Genomic DNA, 20,084 nt, shown 5'->3' on the forward strand with positions numbered 1-20,084 from the left:
TACAATTGACAGAATGTCAGAAACAGGTGTAAATTATTTGAAACCCTTCTTGTTGTTGTTTATTCGCTAAGTCGTGCTCTTCTCTTTTGCAACCCCATGGACTGTAGCCCGAAAGGCTCCTCTGTCCATGGGATTCTCCAGTCAAAAATGCTGGAGTGGGTTGCCATTTCCTTCTTCATTGAAAAACCCTGCTAAATGTCCATAAATGGGATATGTATTTAAGATGTTGCTGGGTCTAAGTGAAGACATATTACTGCATACAAAGAAAATGGTTGTTAACAATCATCTATTGACTGCATTATTTTCTTTTTTTTGTAGAACCTTTGTTACAGATGTAATATTGTGGTTTTGAAATGTTTAAGGACATTTTTTTTGTTGTCATAAACATTATGATATAAGATAGTATAGTTGTATTTGGGAGGGGGAGCTTTTATCTTTGAAAATTGATTTCAGCTGCCCTGCAGGGATTGAGACATCTCCATTTTCCTAAAAAACTGGAAAATTCTGTTCCAGCTATACTGTTTGGACAGCACAGCTTCAAGTTTATGTTGCACAGGTTGAATGTTAGCTAATTAGAAAGATCAAAGTTGTAGAAGACGAAAGATAGGATCTCCACCAGGAAAATACTCTGTTGACACCTAAAATTTTAAAGCCCTCAATTTTCCCATGTTTAGCACTGATATGGAGTGTTTAATTTGATCACGATTCTCGACTTAGCCAATGTATGGACTTTGAAACCAGAATCAGAATGAGCCAGGAAGATTGATAGGGTTCAGAAATAGGAAGTAGGCATTGAGAACTTTTAATACTTTGGTACTTTTTTCCCCAAACAATTGTCCTGAAAATGTTCATGAAAGATTTCAGAGAGAGAAATAATAAATTCAGTTAACAAGTAATTGAAATAAATAATTCAAAAAATAACTTCAGAGAGAGAAGTCAGGTCATTCCTAGGGTCATGTTCCTGTATGGTAGATATCAAAGACCTCGCTTAATATCTTGAGATTAGATTATTTCCTGCTGCTTCAGTGAAATTCCTTCCACAGCTACATACCTGTTTTTAAATTTTCAATTCTATTAGTGAAAACACAATGGATTATGTCACCTAAATTGATTTTTTATTTCCCCATATTGGCTGTCAGTTTAGTTATAAGAATCAGTTCATCTCTTGTATTTGTTGGCACTTTAATGAGAAAATACCTGTATGAGAATGATCAGTTCATGGTTTTGGCACTCAGCAACCTGAGTCCCTAAACTTGTTAATTGAGATTCTTGATTGAAGTCTTTACATAGCTCTTCTCTTGAGAAACCTAAAGCATGAGAAATTAATGCATGCTATGGGAAATGCAAAATGAATTGATCATTTTAATAGACCTGGAATACATTTTCTCCATTCCTATTCCTTTGGTCCAAAATGTTAAACTAGAATGTAAAATTTACATACCTATTTTTGGGTGGGGGGCCCCACGTTTACAAGCTCATGTGAAAGTTCACTACTTTAAAGTAGTTTTGATGGAGATATTTGGCTTATCTTATATAAATATGTTTGGCCTATTTAAAGCTAGCTGTTGTCATTGTTTTTAAAACTATTTTGTTGCTATTACTGTTTTGTTACTCTTTTCTTTTGTTTCTGTCACTTCTTCCAAAACTCAGATTTGGTTAGTTTCTGCTCACATGTTAGCATTTTTCAGGGCTTGACAGATAGTGAATAATACTCAGTGAAACCTTAGACAGTTCGTTTAATTGCCTTTGGCATCAGTTTCATTAACTGTAAATGAATATGTTGATGATCCCTTAGGACAGCAATTCTGAAATTGGGGATGAGGTGACAAGAGAAAGGTGACTTTCAAATTACATCCCCTCTCATTGCGTATAACAAAAGATGTTACTGATAGGCATATGTTATGCTTGGTTTCAAAGTAGAGAAAAGAAAGGTTACAATTCATTTTCAGTCCTTTATTGCTTCTAGAATTTATGATTCTGTGTTCATAATCTTTCCATATTGTTCCACCTCAACAAAAGCAAATGACTCATTTTTAGAAAACTTAGTCTGCTTTGAATCCTGTCAGTTGCTGAAGAAAGGGACAAAAACACTTTAAGATGTTGAAATTGAGATAAGTTAATAATTATGACTTCTGTTTATTGATTCAGTTTTTCTTCGTTTTTATTCACAAAGTAATTTTACCTTCTCAGTAAGTGAAAGAGAAGTTGTTTCTAACTACCTCAGAGAAATGCAAAGGGGAGTTTTACTTTTATCCTTTATTTTTTAACTTTCATTTTAACCTTCTTTCTGACAACATACTCTTTTTAACACAGTGACTCATATCCCTGTCCCCCATTGTGTATGTCTGTGTCTGTGTGTGCGAGTGTGTGTATTTATCTTTCTATGCATCCTGTCAATACTTACACTAATAAACCATTTTTACTAATAAAAACAGTTCAGACTTTGGGAAGTAAACTTTGTGGCTTGCTTTTTTTTTAATCCCACTTATTTTATTCTAATAAAAAAAATATTTTTTAAGCCATCTATTTTATCCTTTCCTGAATGCGATTATCTTGACTATAATTGCCTGGTTTCCTTTCTGGCTGATCTATTGCTAGCCTTTATTTGGATGTGGTTAAAGAATATAAATGCTCCATAAAGCACCAGAATCTCAGCCAGAATATTTTCAGATTTGCAGCTAAAATGAAATAGAACAAGGGGTTTAGCTGTTAAGTAGCTCAGATTTGTTGTCAGAGTGTGTGAGGGGCTCTAAATGCATTATGCTAGTTGTTCTGCAGTGTAGCATTTGAAAAATAGTTTCCACTGTTTATGGATTGTGGTCCTCGGGCACCAGATAGTGGATGTTGGAATGTATTGCAGAAAAGCTGATTAAAGTACTAGGATCTCTAACTGTAAGAGTAGGAAGTCATTTGTAATACCTGAGTCTGACACCTTTGGTTGTACTTATATGTTTCCTTTTGAAAGCTTTGGTTTATTATCAGTTTAACTATGAGGGAATAACTTTTTGTTTTCCCCTCAAGAAAAGTGCCTTTTGGAGAAAACATCAATAAGCTATACTAGATGAGAAGTTTAGGTAAGAGGATTGATTTGAACTTTCAAGATCCCAAATTCTATGTGATTTTCTTTCTTAGGTTATTGGAGTCATGCTTCACTGTGACTTTAATTTTAATAGTAGCTGCTTTCAGTTCTCAATTTCAAATTACTATATCTCAGGAAATGTATAACTTACTCCAAAATAGAAGCTATGCTAGAATTTATTGTTTTCACCTCCCATTACCCCCACTTTGGGCCACTTTGCTCTCCAACAAAAAGTTCACTGGCGTGGAATACAGAAAGACTTTAATCACAAAACTTTTACAAATCTTTAAATATACCTTACATTCTCCTTGTTGAACTATTTCAGTATTTTCTCATTGTTTTCAAAATAAAGTTCAAACTTCTTAGAGTGCTATTCATGTGATCTTTCTGTTTCTTCTCTGCCTAGTTTTTACTCAGTCCCCTATAAAATGTCCTTTTTTTCAGGTTTAAAGTGGCCATTTCCTGTCTCATTTTCTTTTCCTTTGGTTGCTTCCTTCTCCCTCACCCTTCATCAGAGTATCACCTGTTCTTACTTTAAAAACCCTGCACAAGTTTTCCCTCTTCCGGGAAACATTCCTTGGACTACAATTAGCCTGCTTCTTATTTATCCCATTTAGATTAGCCTTTAAACTCTTTATAGCACTCTGTAAGACTCATTTCCTACTCTCCTCATTGGTTTTCTTGTTTGTCTTGTTTAATAGACTATTATTTCTTGAGTTCAGAAATGATAATGTCTTTTTCAGTTTTGAACCTGGCCTATAGGCCTTTCAAATAAATGTTTTTTGACTAAATAAGTGACTTATATAGGTAATTCCATAATTTAATTTACTTTGCTCTTGATTCTTAAGGCATTTTGAGGGTATGGGTCGAACCATTTTCTCAAAAGGATCTTAAATTGACTCACTCACTTCCATATTGCCACCTAAAATATTTAATAAGGGTAGATTTTTGTCTTTGGAAAGAAAAGAACCTTATTTGCTAGGGGATTATAATATAGATTTCAAACTGTCAATCAGTTGAAGAATCTGGGATATAATATATGGAAATTGGAAAGGCAAACTCTTACCGTGAAGCAAGCATTCTAGCTTATTCACGTATATTGTTGAACCCATGACTTCATTGGTATATAAAATTCCCTTAGGAGAGAATAGATATTTAACAACTTTTTCCTGGTTTGAAAATTACTGCTTACAGTTTCTAGATTTTAATAAAATCTTAACCCAAGAATCAAGAGAAATGTTTAAACTAAAAAAAGATTTGCTAATGAAGGGTTATAGAATTTAAACATGTGCTTAATGGTCCTGAGATGTCCTTAAAATATTTGCATCAGTATTCCACATTCTGTAGCAGAGCAAACAAAATGCAAAAAAATTCATGTTTATAAGTGATAAGATTTTTTAAAGTAATTTAAGCTTATTTCTTAATAGACTTATAACATCTTAATATAAAATTTTATTTCTTATACATATATATGAATACACACTTAATATTTGCCTTCATATAACTATTTGCTTAGACATTTTATGTAATTATTTCTTTAATGATTTAGCAAACTGAGTCAGCATATTATAGCTGAATCATGATCCTAGCTGTTCTTCTTATTCATTCAGTGAGCAAACTCTGTATTATTAAAATTCCTTGTCCTTCAATTGTGCTGGCAAAGACTTGCTTTTTAGTTCTTGAATGCCCTAAGACATTTGTGTTGAAAATTCTAAAGTATATACCTATTTTCTGTCTTTGGTATGTTAAGCAATAGAATGGAAAAATATTATCCACATCTTAATAGATGAATGTCTGCTCATTCTCAGAGGCCCTAGTCTCCTTTTAAAAAATATTTTTAAGATATATTGTTTTTAAAACTTGGTATTGAATTTGCATAAAGTGTAGATTGCAGCATGCTAGAATATTACTGTCATTTAAGAACATTCATGGGTTTTTAGAGCACTGCCTCCAAGGGGTTCATAGCATTTGGTACATAGTTCACGTATTTCTAGTCTACAGACTTACCCTATCGAGGCAAAGGCTTCATGATCCTGATTTTTTTTTTTTTTCTACTGCTATAAAGCTCAGCATTGGTAATTAATGGTTGTGTGGGGGTTTTTTTTTGTTTTTTTTTGTGGGGGGGGGGAACTTTCCATGTCATTAAAATAAAATTGAGGATTTTTGAAGACTAGTGATTTGTGCCTTTAAACAGCCACATTATTTTGCTTTTGTCTCAGAATGTATTATGCTTCACAAGTATACTGTGACAGTCTGAATAGAAAAGGGGGGAGGGGACATTGTCTTCAACTGGCATGCTGTTATCAGAGGGAATGTGTTTCTGGACATGAGATTTAGCATTCATTGGTCGTCTGAAGAAAGCTATTTCATCTGAGGATTGGACAAGAAGCTGCGTCAATTTGCTGCCCGTCTCCAAGGCACTGGTGATGCTGCCTTCACAAGCTGGCTAACGTCACGGCTCCATCACCCAGCGGGGTGTGGACTCTCTTTTTCTGTTCTTCTCTATTTAATTCTCTATTTGCTGCCTACTGCATTTCTTAATCTGTCTTCTGCCAAATGCTAACAGCATGATATTTTGCAATCACCTAGGTGAATACAAGAAAGACGAACTCCTAGAAGCTGCTAGGTAAGTGATTCCATTCATTTTAAGTGAGTATCAGGCATTTAAGGGAGAAAAAGGGGAGGGCAGGTAGAGGACTATAAAAATTAAAGCATGTTATTGTCTTGTGTGGATTTTATGCGATAATGTGGATAAGACCTTATACTAAATCTTTGTATACTTTATTTTGCACGGTTAGTGTATTAAATGAGACTGTCTTTCAATATGGTGATGATTGTAAGGTTAATTCTATTTGGAACATTTCTTAAGGTACCTGCAAACCCGAGTTGCCCAGCTTTTCAGTTCATATTCTTGGAGTATTTAAATAACTATATCTGTATTTTTCTCTAGAAATTTTTCTAGCCAAGCTTGAATGAGGGGCATAAAGTAAATGTTAAAAGTCTCATCCATTTTCTTTTGTTCTTGTTCATTTATAATTTAATTGCTTAGCTTTTTACAACATTTTGTATGTTTATTTAACTCCAGTGTTTTAGATCACTTATCAGACTAAAGTTTGTTTGTAATTAAGAACATGACTTTATGCAGATAAATAAAGCAAATAATAATGTAGAAAGCTCCCTTATCTAAGATATACCACTATATGATGATTAACAGGAATTAATTAGGAATATATTGATTGAATTGAATTAAGTATAGCAAAAGACATTCATTCAGAACCATAAAAAAGAAATTAAAGAAGTCATATTATTTTCCATTCTGTTGTGAAAAATATCCATAAATATTCATAAGAAGCACTATAATTTTATAGGAATTGACTTACTACCTTTTTGTAGGAGTGGTAATGAAGAAAAACTAATGGCTTTACTGACTCCTCTAAATGTGAATTGCCATGCAAGTGATGGGCGAAAGGTAAGTCATTTAAGATGTAATATTCCCCTTCAATGATTCTTTTTGCTTTGCAGTAAAAATTTTTGAAGTTGGCATATATGTGTGTGTGTGTATACATATATATACACATACATATATATATGGCTGCATTTCACTGGCATCTTTTCACTGTAAATGAAATGCTGTCATATCTGTTATTGGCAGTTGTGACATATTCATAGAGCTGGTGAAGCAAGGATTTTAAGCCCTTTCCTTTAAATGTCAGACACTGAAAGTTATTTATTAAATGGAACTGCAGCTTTTCCGGTGATTACATTTATAACAACATATATTATTTTCAGTGTGTGATTATGAAAGTTAAAAATTTTTGTTTATGTCCTAATTACCCATCTTTGTTAGGATATATGTATTTTTTGTTTCTTTCTGGCAGAGGAAAATTTGTTTGCTAGATAACCAATACTTTTTCAAGCTGAGAAAATGCTAATGATTTTTCAGGTCTGTTGTAACAGCCCTGCTTTTTTCACCCCCCCCTCATTGGCTAAGTTTTCATCATTATATATTGAAAGAAAGTAGATTAGAGCAGTGAAAAATATCTATATTAATACACACTTATCATGAGGTAATATATGAAATGTGCAGTTGGTATCTTCATTCTCTGCTTAGTATTCTTGCTGAATTTAGACTGAAAATGTAACCCTTTATATCCTTTGGTATTTAACTGCAAAGTTTTGCAGTGGTTTACCTAAAAGTACTTTGTACTATAAAGTCTTTTTTTAAATGATGATTAATTTTTTAATGTTAAATGATAGCTTTTATATTTTTAAAACCTAAAACAATTTTAAAGTAAATGTAGACACTGAAGAAAATTATCTTATACCTAATATTTAAATAATTAACTGCTTTGGAATTATTTATATCGAAAATATGCTATAGATGGTATCAAAAGGATGGTACCCCTTAGAATTAGAGCTGTTTTGCATTTTAAAAAATCATTTTTCTCTGAGTGATAATTTTATAGATTAAAATTATTCAGCTTTCCTTGATGCCTCCACACTGTTATCCCTATTCTAACGTAATTAATATAATAGTGGCATTGAATTGAATCCTTCTGAATATATGTTGTTGTTGAAGATGGCTTGAATATTATTTCGCGTGGCCTAACATTTATCCATCTAACACGTCTCCATTTATCTCTGAATAAATAAAGAGAGATTTCTACTTTCTTGGAAAGTTAAACTGTGTATAAATTAAGCTATAAATTAGCAAAGATTTATTCAGTACTATGAATGACTTTGGGGAGATGTTTTCAAATGATAACTTCTCATTTTCCCTTCAGTTTTGAAGTTGCTTTGGAAATTTTAACTTTCTTGAGTTACTTTGAGTTCCAGATTTTGTTTGTATCCTCCTAGTAGATAGGTGACTTTTATCACTATGCACAAAAAGGCTGTCTTATCTGTAAGTGCAGCTATATCTTTAGACAGAATTCTCTGAGAACCCAGCCTGCTTGTTTCTCACAGCCATTTTAATATTACAAAATTTATGTGAGATTACTGTAACAGGAGTCAGTTTCTATCCCAGCCTTATTTCTCCCTTCCTCACCCTTATACCTTGACAACCCCATTTCTGGCTCAGTAAATCATGATAATTAAGGAGCATGAACTCTGATAACTAACAAATTACCTCTTCTCTCTGCCTCAACCCTACACAAATAGGTAGAACTTCTTTATTTTTCCTTTTCCCCAAAGGAGGATACCCTTTCCTTGTTCCTGTAGCTGAAACTAATATTCCTCATTCAAATTCCTATGGTTCTTTTTCTGTATTACTCTGTGGCATTTACCACAGAGTTCTTGAATTGTAGTTATTCATACATATCGTTTTCTTCTACTTGTCTGTTAGCTCTCTTTTGTACTGGAGTATGCCTGGCACTTTGCATGTAAGAAGCTTAGGCTACGAATATGTTCCCCGATGAACATAATTTTATCCTGCGAGTGAAAAAAAAGCATCTGTACTCTTTGCCATGTAGGAATTTAACTCAGAAGTATATGAATGGGAAATTGTGTATTTTCTGTTATTATATATTATTACTAGTATTATTTTATTAATTTATTTTTGAGTAATTATAACACAGAGGAGAATTATATATCTTAATAGGTAGAACATTTTAAATGTCTCACATATTATTATTATACTGAAGGTCTCATAACATATAAATAATGCAATAATTTTCCAGAATGTGCCCTTATACTTTTTTAGATTATCAATTTTCTCACATTAGCTAGAAAAAGAAAATTAGGCTTAAGCATGTATTAGGTTTTGGTGCTATGCATAAAACATAAAAAATCATTCAATATTGTTCATCGATATGCAAAATGCAAATATTTCATGATTAAAATTGAATAATGTGCATATTTAGATACTACCCTTATTTATGGCACAGAGCAATTCTTATTAGATGTACCACTTTCACTGAAGCCATAGAATGGTAGATAATCTAGGTGCTGAGGGAGGCTGGGAAGAGATCCTTTAGTTATGAAAATCTCTTTGTTTTCTTGCTTGTTGATGTCAAGAGAATGTGTAAGCAAATCTAGCTGCTAAGTTACAAGTCTACCTGATATATTCAGTATTTTTCCAGGCCATTTAATTCATTTGTTTATCTAGAATTAAGGAAGTCAGCTTGTATATTAACAAGAGGACACAGATGCTTTACGTGTATAGTAAGCTATATGAAGTTTCATTTCTTGATTTGCATTTTAGAGCACAATGCAGAATCGAATTCATTTTTAATAGGTTTTTAAATGACTGTCTTAATGCTTAACTGAATCTTTGGTTGGCTTTGGTTTTACTATGATTCCTGGTTTGTAAATTTTAAAAGCCCATGGAAATGTCAGTTTTGAAATGTTTTTAGAAAAGAAATGATCCTTATACACAACTAGTAGTTGGAGAAATTGCCAAGTTATATGTAGGGGTTTTAGACTTTAGTATTCCTTTTTCAAGTAGTATGTGGGCTTATACAATGACAGTGTAAATTTTAAAGTCTCCTAATTCTATACTGTGACTTGATGATTATCTAATTAGGTAATAATCTGAGTGGTTAAAATTTTTATTTCTGACAGACATTTGGTTTTCTAACCTGTAGAGTCTGAAAATAGTGAATAAGGTTTTAAGTAGTTTGTATTGTTATATTTTGTTTTATTTACATGTGAATCAAAGCAGAGCTTGGCTCCTCTAAAAATTTCCATTTGTTGTTGTTTTCCCTAAGAAGCAAAGACAAAAATGTTTTTAGTAATGTTTTGTTTTAAAATGCTACTTTCATTTAATTATACGTGTATTCTAATGCTGGCCATTTTAGAAACATAGGGCATTGATATAGTTAGACATAGCATTCCAATTTCCTATTTTGAATTGTAGTGACCAGGTCCTTAAAACAGATTGCTTCCCTTCTATAATTCTTGTATTTTTGAACTTATATTTCTTGTCCTTTAATCTCCTTTACAGCATTTTCTGTCAAGATCAGATGTTTTATTAGCAATTATCCAAATATTCTAGTCTTGTTTGATATGTAAATTTAAGATGTTGGTCATCTCGTTTTTCAATATTAATTTTTATAAGGATTTTACAATGCATGAAAACTAATGTTGGAATACATCTCAAATTATTCCAACACTCAACCCTTTTCAAAATTCTTTTAGGTCCCTCTGTGTCCCTTTCCTGATTGCCTATATCTGCTTCCAAAATAAATGTCCTAAATTTATCCCCTGCTTATAACTAGCAATAAGTTGGAGTTTGACATTACTGTATGTATTCCAAAATATGTATCTTTGCATGCAGTTTCTATGCCTACCATTGCTGTAACTGTACATCACTAAATATTGAAAGTAAGTAAAGTTTGGTTGGAATTTTTATTTTCAGTGTAATTTCTGGTGGTTTCTCTCTGCTCCTTTTGCTCATTCAGTCAACACTCAATACATACCGTGTGTAGGTCACTATGCTAATGTCATGGGAGCTAACTGTGTATTTAATAGTATTGGTTCAGTCAGAGTTCAAAATTGATAGAATGATTAAGATACTATCCTAGACATTGAAACCAGTGCCTAAAGATGTGATTCCTTTTGCTATGATACAGTTATATGATGTAGATTTGAGGTGAGGTTTGGGTTTTTTTTCCTAGCTCTTTTATTTTGACAGCATTAGTATTTAGACATGTATGCTCTTCTGTAAGAAACCACAAATTTAGATTTAGAAAGACAACTGGAGAAGCATGTTTTAAATTCAGAAAGATTACTGAAGGGTTTCTTTAAATGTCTGATTTCTACTATGTAAATGTTTGCTTCCATAAAATAGTTAATAATGAATAAGACTCTGGAAATGGAGAAAAGTAAAGTGTTTAAAAACTATTTTTTAATGGAGATCAATCAGAAAAAAAAGTAGTTTTGTACCATCCCTCGAAGATACCATAAAAAACTGTGATAGAGTTGAAAGAGCAAGTAGGCTTTGAGGCCAAACAGATGGATTCTATTCTCTGCTTGTCTGCTTTCTAAGCATGTGGCTATGGCAGTGCAGTTTTCAGTGTATTCTTTACCAAATAGGGATAATGATTCCCGTCCCACAAGACATTTGAGAGGATTAAATGAAATTATGTGATTAATATAACCCACAATAGAACCTCAGTAAATTAGATCCCCACTCCTTTGATACATTTTTTAAAGCTTTTGAACATATTTAGAATAGACATATACATAGTTTTGGGGCTTCCCAGGTGACGCAGTGGTAAAGAATCCACCTGCCATTGCAGGAGACACAGGGGATGCAGGTTCGATCCCTGGGTGGGGAAGATCCCTGGAGAAGGAAATGGCAACCCACTCCAGTACTCTTGCCTGAGAAATCCCATGGACCGAGGAGCCTGGCGGGCTATCGTCCGTGAGGTCACAAAGAGTCGGAGATGACTGAGTGTCCGAGCATGCACATACATACCTCTGAGTACTTTAACAGTCCCTAGTTCTCCACTTAAACTGTATATTATCCAAGCTCAGTCCCAGGTGGCATTTGGGTAGAATGTAAGTTACCAGGTAATCTGTAACACATTCAGTTGAATTAATTGTCTTGAAACTTGGTCTCTGTTCCCTGCCCACCCCACATCACATGTAATCAATAAGTTTATTTTTGCAGATTATAAATTGAGAAATGTGTTCATAAGACACATATGCCCATTTTGAGAATATCTTTATTAAAAATTAATATCTGGTGGAAAAATAATGCCATGATGTTCATTTGAATTCCATTTTAAGCACATCCAATGAGGTACAAAGGATAAATAGGATTAGTACAATGTTTTTTGTATTCATACTTAAATTTTAGGATTATATGAATTTGTCATGTTCTCATACAGTATTCTTGGTGAACAGCTTTCTCCTTCAGTGTAAGTCTTCTCTAAATATCATGTTGGAATGGATATTAACAATCCTCACATTGTTACTTTGAAAATCCCTCAGTGAACCAGGACTCTCATTATTGATGATCTTGACTGGTCCTTTCTCACACAACCTGTGAACAACGACTGGGACTGCTTTGATGAATAAAGTTGAAGTGATGCTATGCCAGGTTTGGGACTAGCCCATGGAATGGGCCTGGTAGCTGCAGTTTCTTGCTCTTGGAATACTCTTTCTTGGAACCCAGATGCCACACCATGAGGAAGCACAAGCAGCCGTGTGGATAAGTTCATGTGGAAAACGAAGAACTGAGGCCTCTAGCCAAAAACCCCCACCGAGCTTGGTTAACCATCTGAATGGCTCTTTTTTTTTTTTTCTTTTTCTTTATGTTTCTTTTTTAAAAAAATTTATTTATTTTAATTGGAGGCTAATTACTTTACAGTATTGTGGTTGTTTTTGCCATACATTCACATGAATCAGCCACGGGTGTACATGTGTTCCCCATCCTGAACCCCTCTCCCACCTCCCTCCCCATCCCATCCCTCAGGGTCATCCCAGTGCACCAGCCCTGAGCACCCTGTCTCACACATCGAACCTGGACTGGCAATCTATTGCACATATGATAATATACATGTTTCAGTGCTATTCTCTCAAATCATCCCACCCTCTGAATGACTTTTAACTCTCCACGTGTCCTAGACTTTTAGCTTCAGTTGAGTGTCCAGTCTAGCCTCCAGGTGACAACTAACCATCCTAACACCTAGTTCATACCAAACAGAGCAGAAGAACCAGCCAAGTAACCTACCATTTGGGGGGTAGTGTGTTATGTACTAGTAGCTAACTGAAATACCCTATGCGAAAATACAGCTCAGTGCCTATTGTATAACTCAGTGCATATTATCTATTGGGCAAGAAAGTTGGTGTCTTTTCTCAGGTGGATTACTGAAAATGGTTCTTTCTTAGCTACTTGGAAGAACAAGTGAACATTTTTAAATAAATCACCAAACATTTATTTCTTTTGATATGCTCACTTATTTTATATCTTACAATTTAAGATACTTTCCCCTCAGAGTGCAAAAGAGAAAAACACGAAATTTATGCATATCTTTTTGGTCATGACATTGCAGGAAAAAGCAGAACATTGAAGCAAAAGACCAAGTTTTAAGTTAAAATTATTACTAACTGTGTGATCATGGCAAGTTTTATTATAGCTCTTGAGTTCTCAATCTTTTAGCTTAAGAAATGATGGGTTTGGGCCTCATGAACTCAGATTTACCTTTCAGCTCTAACGTCTTAAGATTTTTATGTGTTTTGTTGTTTTTCATCAGAGTTAATAATACAGAATTGGATTATATAAGAGTCAGTAGTGTTACATGAGATAAAACACACCTGATATCTAGAATAAAGTTTACATACAGCATTTTTCACCTTTAAGAAAGTGTTACCTGAGGACACATGTGTAGATCCCTGTGGCTTTTAGTGGCCTTTATCATCCTCCTCTGTTCTTGCCAAATCTTGGTTTAGAAAAGGTCAGAGCATTTTTTAATTTCCAGCTTTTCTGGCTCATAGTTTTGATGTTGCTTGGGATTATAGGAAGGTCAAAGTGCAGTTAAGTCTGCATGAGGGAACTCTTCAGATACTTAAATTATGTATCTAATCAAATCACTTCTTTAAAGTACATCTTACTGAGTAGTGCGTGTCATACTGTAAGGCAGAAATCACTGAGAACAAGTGTTCTTGCCTGCTGATGTTGGGATATACTGTATAAAATCTTTATGCTTGTGTATATTCATTTTATAACAATAAAGGCTTAAATGCCTTCTTTATTTTTCATTAGGGAATCACTTCTACTAAAACAGTCTCTATTTTGTCTAGCATGACATCTCTACTGGTGAGGGTAATTAGTACCCATGCCAACCATGTTTTGTTTCTCTCTTTGAGAAAAAAATTTTTAGTAGAAAGGAATATGTGTTAAAAAGCAGGTGGTAAAACTTAGGAATTCAGTTTAGCTCAGCTTAGCCACCCTCTTCTGAACTTTGGTTTCTCCTGTATGCTCACACTAAGTCACTAAGTTGTGTTTGACTCTGCAGCCCTGTGGACTGGAGCCCGCTAGGATCCTCTGTCCTTGGCATTTCTCAGGCAAGAATACCGGAGTGGGTTGCCATTTCCTTCTCCAGAGGATCTCCAGGGATCAAACCCGCATCTCCTGCATTGGCAGGCAGGTTCTCTACCAGTTAGCTACCAGGGAAGCCCCTGATTTCTCCTATACTCGTATCCAAAAGACCCAGGTTTCCTGCAGTTTTCCGTATAGACGAGTTGAGGGATAAAAAAAGAAGTGAGTATGAAATCATTTTGCTATGAGTATGATTCATTATTAAAATTCAATTTAGAAGCGAAATTACAAACGTGACACTTAAGCATAGACTTGCAAGAATCTAAAGTGATTCCTCTGTCTCTCCAAATGAACCAAACTTTATAGGGTGGGTTAAGTTACAACTGCAGCCGTGGCTTGAAAAACATCCATCTGGCTGGCAGAGTGTTAAGGGAATAGGAGATTAGGAAGAAACACAGAAGGTCACTCTAATGCTGTTCCTAGTTCCTCAGTAGTGGAATTGTCAGTGGTGTTATCTACATATAGTTATTTATCAATTAGTACATGATAAAGATATTTTAAAATAGTTCTCTGATGATTATGATTGGTTATGATCTCTTTGGCCTAAACTGTTTAGTAAATATCATGTGAAGTAGAGTGTTCCCCATCAGCTCTTAAATCATTTTAAGTGAACGGTGAACCTTAGTCTGTGAAAAGGCTTCCTTAGTTACAAGGAAAGTCTGGTTTCAGAAACTTTTCTGGCCTAATGAGAAGCAGCAAAAAGTGGAGAGTTCATTATGGATTGAAGAGCCTTGATATTGTCTGTAGCTTTGGATTGATATTATGAGAAAGAGTTGTTTGGCCATCGTATAAAAACAATGTAAACAGTTCATTCATTGTGTATCACCGTCTGGTGCCTCAGTTAGCTCAGGCTAGACTCATACCATAGACTAGGTGGTTTAAATAGCAAAAGTTTATTTCTCCCAGTTCTGGAGGCTAGGAGACCCAAGATCAAAGTGCCAGCTTGGTCAGTTTCTTTTCCTGACTTGTGGAGGGCTGCCTTCTTGCCAAGAGAGAAGAAGAATTCTTGGCTGTCTCTTTATAAGGGCACCAATCCCATCTGGAAGGCTTTTACCCTTATGACCTCATCTACCTTGATTACCTCCTGAAGTCCTATCTCCTGGAATATCCCGTCACAGTGAGGGCTGGGGCTTCAACATATAATCCAGAAGGGTGGACCCAAACATTCACCTGGCTATTTTTGTATGCTGCCTTTTTTTAAAAGTATAATAATTGCTCATGAAATCTCTACACACACACAAAAGCATATTCATCCATTCCCTCACTTCCTCAACTAATTTAGAATTATAAAAGGAAATTTCTAAAAGTATTAAGAATCTAAATAATATTCTTTTTTAAGAGAAGACTATTTTCAGTGACTAATAAAATGTCCTTCTCTGATAAAAATGGTATCAAGAGTAAAACTTTAAAAACACTATAAATACCATTCATGATTATTTGAAATACATATTTGGGTAATCAAATTAGTAAATTTGGAGATCGACTAAATATTAAATACTTTATATGTTGATTTTTTCCTTTTGTAAAGATGTTTTTATTTTTCAATACTAACATGATAATCCCCTACTCTGAATACCATAAAAATGCCCATTAAAGTTGTCTCCTAGTTCCTGATAGGGCTCAATACCCTTAGAATTGAGTAAGGGCAAGGACTCACTTCTTTTGTTAAGAAGTCTTACATTTTTAGGGAACCCTCCTACACTATTGGTGGCTATATTGGTGCAGCCACTGTGGAGAACAGTGACTTGGGCAGGGAATAGAGCTGGAAATCTTTGCACCTGGCTGCCGCTGGCTGTTTAATTCATATGTGCAAACTCAGAAATGACAGGACTTGATCACTGAAGGAACTTAGAGGTGACACTATGTCTCCCAAGTCCTGGAGCTCTGGAGACACTAAAATCAGCTAAAAGAATTTCTCATTCTCACAGTTTATATAGTTAAAATGACTCCCCAAGAGTCTAAGGTGAAATGATTTCCCCATAAATAATCTTTAAATGAAATTCGGTGGACCCATTTCCTTGTACTTCCAGAATAAGGCATCTGTCTGTTGAACTTTAGTTAGAATCTTTGATGTTTAGATTTGAAAACCTGAGATTGTAAATATTAATTATAAAAAGGAATTCAGGTGAGATTCGAATAGTCGAAAAACTTTTCTTTTGAAAAGTATAAAACATGAGGCTACTGTCAGACCACGCAACCTGATTTCCGTAAAGTCTGCCAGCTGTTTCTCATTAAACAATGCAAAATTAACATTGCACCCCCTGAAACTGCTAAGCATTCTTTTTTCTTTCCCATACAAACCCTATGAGAGGATGCTAGGAACTCATTTTCATGCATACATTTCAGTTCTGCTGATTCTGAGGCTGGTAAAGAGAAACACAAATTTCTGGCTGTTGAAGAATCCCTTTGGAGTTTCCACAGTGATAACGTTAAGTTAAAGTTTAATTAAGTTGGCATTCAGAGCTTTACCCTCACAAAGATTACCCCATGGATTACCTGCTCGCTCTTGTCTGTTCATTTCCTTTCCCCTGTCCTTCTCTTCCCCATACCTAACACTTAAAGATAGTCCTTTATAGTCTTACTTTAAAAAATAAACTATAAGGCAATTGAAGTTTTATGTTATTAGTTATTTCATAAATTCTACAAATTTTCAAGTGCCTTAGATTCCTTCCTAAAGATAACTACATATGTTACTTTGGAAAGGCATTCTCTTTGAGGCTGTAAAATATCAATCATTATTCTACCTCGTTGAACTTTATTTGGAAGAGGACTTAAATGGCAACTAGTCCAGCCTCCCAGTACAGTGTTGGAAGCTTCCCTCTAATAACTCTGATAGGTTGTCATCTCACTCTACTTGATCTGGCTCAACAGATCATCTCTGGATTTAGCACCAAACTTAGAATTTCACACTTTAAAGAGAGATATTGACCAGTCAGAAGGTGACCAGGAAGGTAATTAAAAAAAAAAAATCCATTAGAGACATAGAAAAATCCAGCACTAGGAAAGAAGCAGATAAATTATCTTCTTTAATTTCAGTATTCTGTTATTCCATGTCCTCTGATTCTTATTCTAAATCACTTCTTTTGTTAAGAAGTCCTACATTTCTAGGGAACCCTCCTACACTGTTGGTGGCAGTGTAAATAGGTGCAGCCACTATGGAGAACAGTATGGAGGTTTCTTAAAAAAAAAAATAAAGTTACCAAGTGATCCAGTAATCTTTCTCCTGGGCATATATCCAGAAAAAGATGAAAACTCTTAAGTCAAAAAGATATATACACCCCAGTGTTCACAGCAGCACTGTTATAGCCAGAACATGAAAGCAACCTAAGTGTCTATCAGCAGATGAATGGATAAAGAAGACATGATGTACATATACAATGGAATATTATTCAGCCATAAAAAAGAATGAAATCCTGCCATTTGCAGCAACACACATGGACCTAGGGATTATCATACTAAGTAAAGGAAGACAGAGACAAATATCATAATATCTAAAATGAACTTATTTACAAAACAGAAATAGTCTAACAGATACAGAAAACAAACTCTTGGTTACCAAAGGGGAAAAGGAAGGGGAGATATAAATTAGGAATTGGGGATTAATAGATACACACTGCTATATATAAAGTAGATGAACAGCAAGAACCTACTGTATATCACAGGGAACTGTATTCAATATCTTATAATAACCTATAATGGAAAAGTATATATATATGAATCACTTTGCCATATGCCTGAAAATAACACAACAGCACTTCAATTTTTTTTTTTTTTTAAAAAAAGGAAAAAAAGAAGTCCTACATTTCTGGGGCACTCATCCAATAGTGTGGCACACTCTCAATTTTGATAGGGTTTGATTTGAATGCTGAGTTGAGTCAGAACTACCAAAGTGATCCCTGCCCACGAACAGCAATTTCCCCTCTCTCTCAGCCATACTCATCCATTTCTGAACATCCTCTCCAGAATCTGAGTGTCAGAACCCAGCCAAAGGAAAGGAAGGAAGGCAGAGTGAGAGTTCTGAAGTCAGGCTTCCCTGCATTTGATCTGACTCTGCTATTAACTTGCCGTATTAATCCCCATGTTGTTTCCTTATCTGTTGTGTGGAGATAATAATAGTCTCTAGCTCAGGTAGTGGTTATGTAAAGTAAGTAAGTTAATATATATAATGCACTTTAGTACATAGAAAGTACCCAGTAGGTTTTAGCTATTATTTTAACAAAATACTTTGTATTTTCAAAGTGTTTTTGTATCTTCTATTTCATTTTCACCAGGAAATAACACAGTAAAGAAGCCAGTACTATTATTACTCTCTTATTTCAGAGATTGAGTCTTATAAACATTAATATGTTAAATGCTCCTAGGTTGTAGGAATAGTATGTCTTACTAATGAAAAGTAACAGTCTTGATGTAGTCCACTGTGATGGGACTGTAGCTATTATTAGGTGTAGTAGCTCTGGGCACTATGCTTCAGAGAACTGCTGACCAAGTGTCCCAGCACCAGAGAAAAAGACTCATAATGGGAAAGAAAACACTGTTCTTAGAAGATCTAATAATGTGTGGTTTGTAGAAAAGAGACAAGTTAAAGGAGATACTTGGGAAAGAAGTGAATTAAGGTATCTTTTTAAAGTCTTATTTCTACTTTGGTTCATCAGTTTTCATTCTGCTGATAGTTTTTCTCTTTTAAATTATTTTTGTAATAGCTCAAGAGTTGAGAAGCTACAAGGAAACTTGTTATGGTACTACTTAAAATATCCATTCTAAAGACAGGTGTCAGTGATGAGATATAGTTATTTCCATGGACTCATGCCCATATTGATTCTCTGGCTTTTAATTTGGTTTGATACTGATTTAAGTTTCACTGTCTCAAAGAACTTCTTAGCTATACCTCACACTCTTATGCCTAAAGGAAATTTAATAAGCTCTGATTATGCAGTTATTATATCTTCCTGAGAGTTTTATATTAATGGCTGATACAGTATTTTATTTGTAGAAGGGGCACACTGATCTGTCTTAACCAATGGTAAGTTTGAATGAGATGTGTTTTGTTAAGATAAGCAGAGCAGAGATGGAGCATTTATAAATGTCCATTTATAAGGTGTTAGTCACTCAGTCATGTCCTACTCTTTGTGACCCCATGGACTGTAACCTGCCAGGCTCCTCTGTCCATGGGATTCTCCAGGCAAGAGTACTGGAGTGAGTTGCTATTTCCTTCTGTTTATAAGATCCAACCAGTCCATTCTAAAGGAGATCAGCCCTGGGTGTTCTTTGGAAGGAATGATGCTAAAGCTGAAACTCCAGTACTTTGGCTACCTCATGCGAAGAGTTGACTCATTGGAAAAAACTCTGATGCTGGGAGAGATTGGGGGCAGGAGGAGAAGGGGATGATAGAGGATAAGATGGCTGGATGACACCACTGACTCGACAGATGTGAGTTTGAGTGAACTCCAGGAGATGGTGGTGGACAGGGAGGCCTGACGTGCTGCAATTCATGGGGTCGCAAAGAGTCGGACACCACTGAGTGGCTGAACTGAACTGAACTGATAAGGTGATGGTTATTAAATAATTACAGCACAGGACTTCCCTGGTGGCTCAGACGGTAAAGTGCCTGTCTACAATGCAGGAGACCCCGGTTCGATCCCTGGGTCGGGAAGATCCCCTGGAGAAGGAAATGGCAATCCACTCCAGTACTATTGCCTGGAAAATCCCATGGACAGAGGAGCCTGGTAGGCTACAGTCCATGGGGTCGCAAAGAGTCAGACACGACTGAGCGATTTCACTTTCACTTTACACAGTGGAAATACTATACGAAGAATAAGATGGACCTATATGTGCTGGTATTTTTAAGAGAAAAAAAAAAAGCCAATTCAGAAGAATACTATGTGATCTATGTGTGATAAGTGAAAGTGTTAGTCCCTCAGTTGTGTACAACTTTGTGACCCTGTGGACTTAGCCTGCCAG

The 20,084-nt window shown here is 35.0% G+C and overlaps 1 protein-coding gene across 1 annotated transcript in view; it reads left to right on the top strand.

Annotated features, from left to right (window-relative positions):
• Positions 1-20,084, top strand: part of TNKS (tankyrase) — a 156,018-nt gene that overhangs the window by 73,476 nt on the left and 62,458 nt on the right. Inside the window, exons 4-5 of the mRNA XM_040242882.1 lie at positions 5,669-5,705; positions 6,473-6,548. Of these exons, the coding sequence (XP_040098816.1) occupies positions 5,669-5,705; positions 6,473-6,548 (113 nt within the window). The remainder of the gene's footprint in view (positions 1-5,668; positions 5,706-6,472; positions 6,549-20,084) is intronic.

The sequence above is a fragment of the Oryx dammah genome, unplaced genomic scaffold (genome assembly GCF_014754425.2).
Source record: "Oryx dammah isolate SB20612 unplaced genomic scaffold, SCBI_Odam_1.1 HiC_scaffold_7, whole genome shotgun sequence".
Classification (NCBI taxonomy): domain Eukaryota; kingdom Metazoa; phylum Chordata; class Mammalia; order Artiodactyla; family Bovidae; genus Oryx; species Oryx dammah.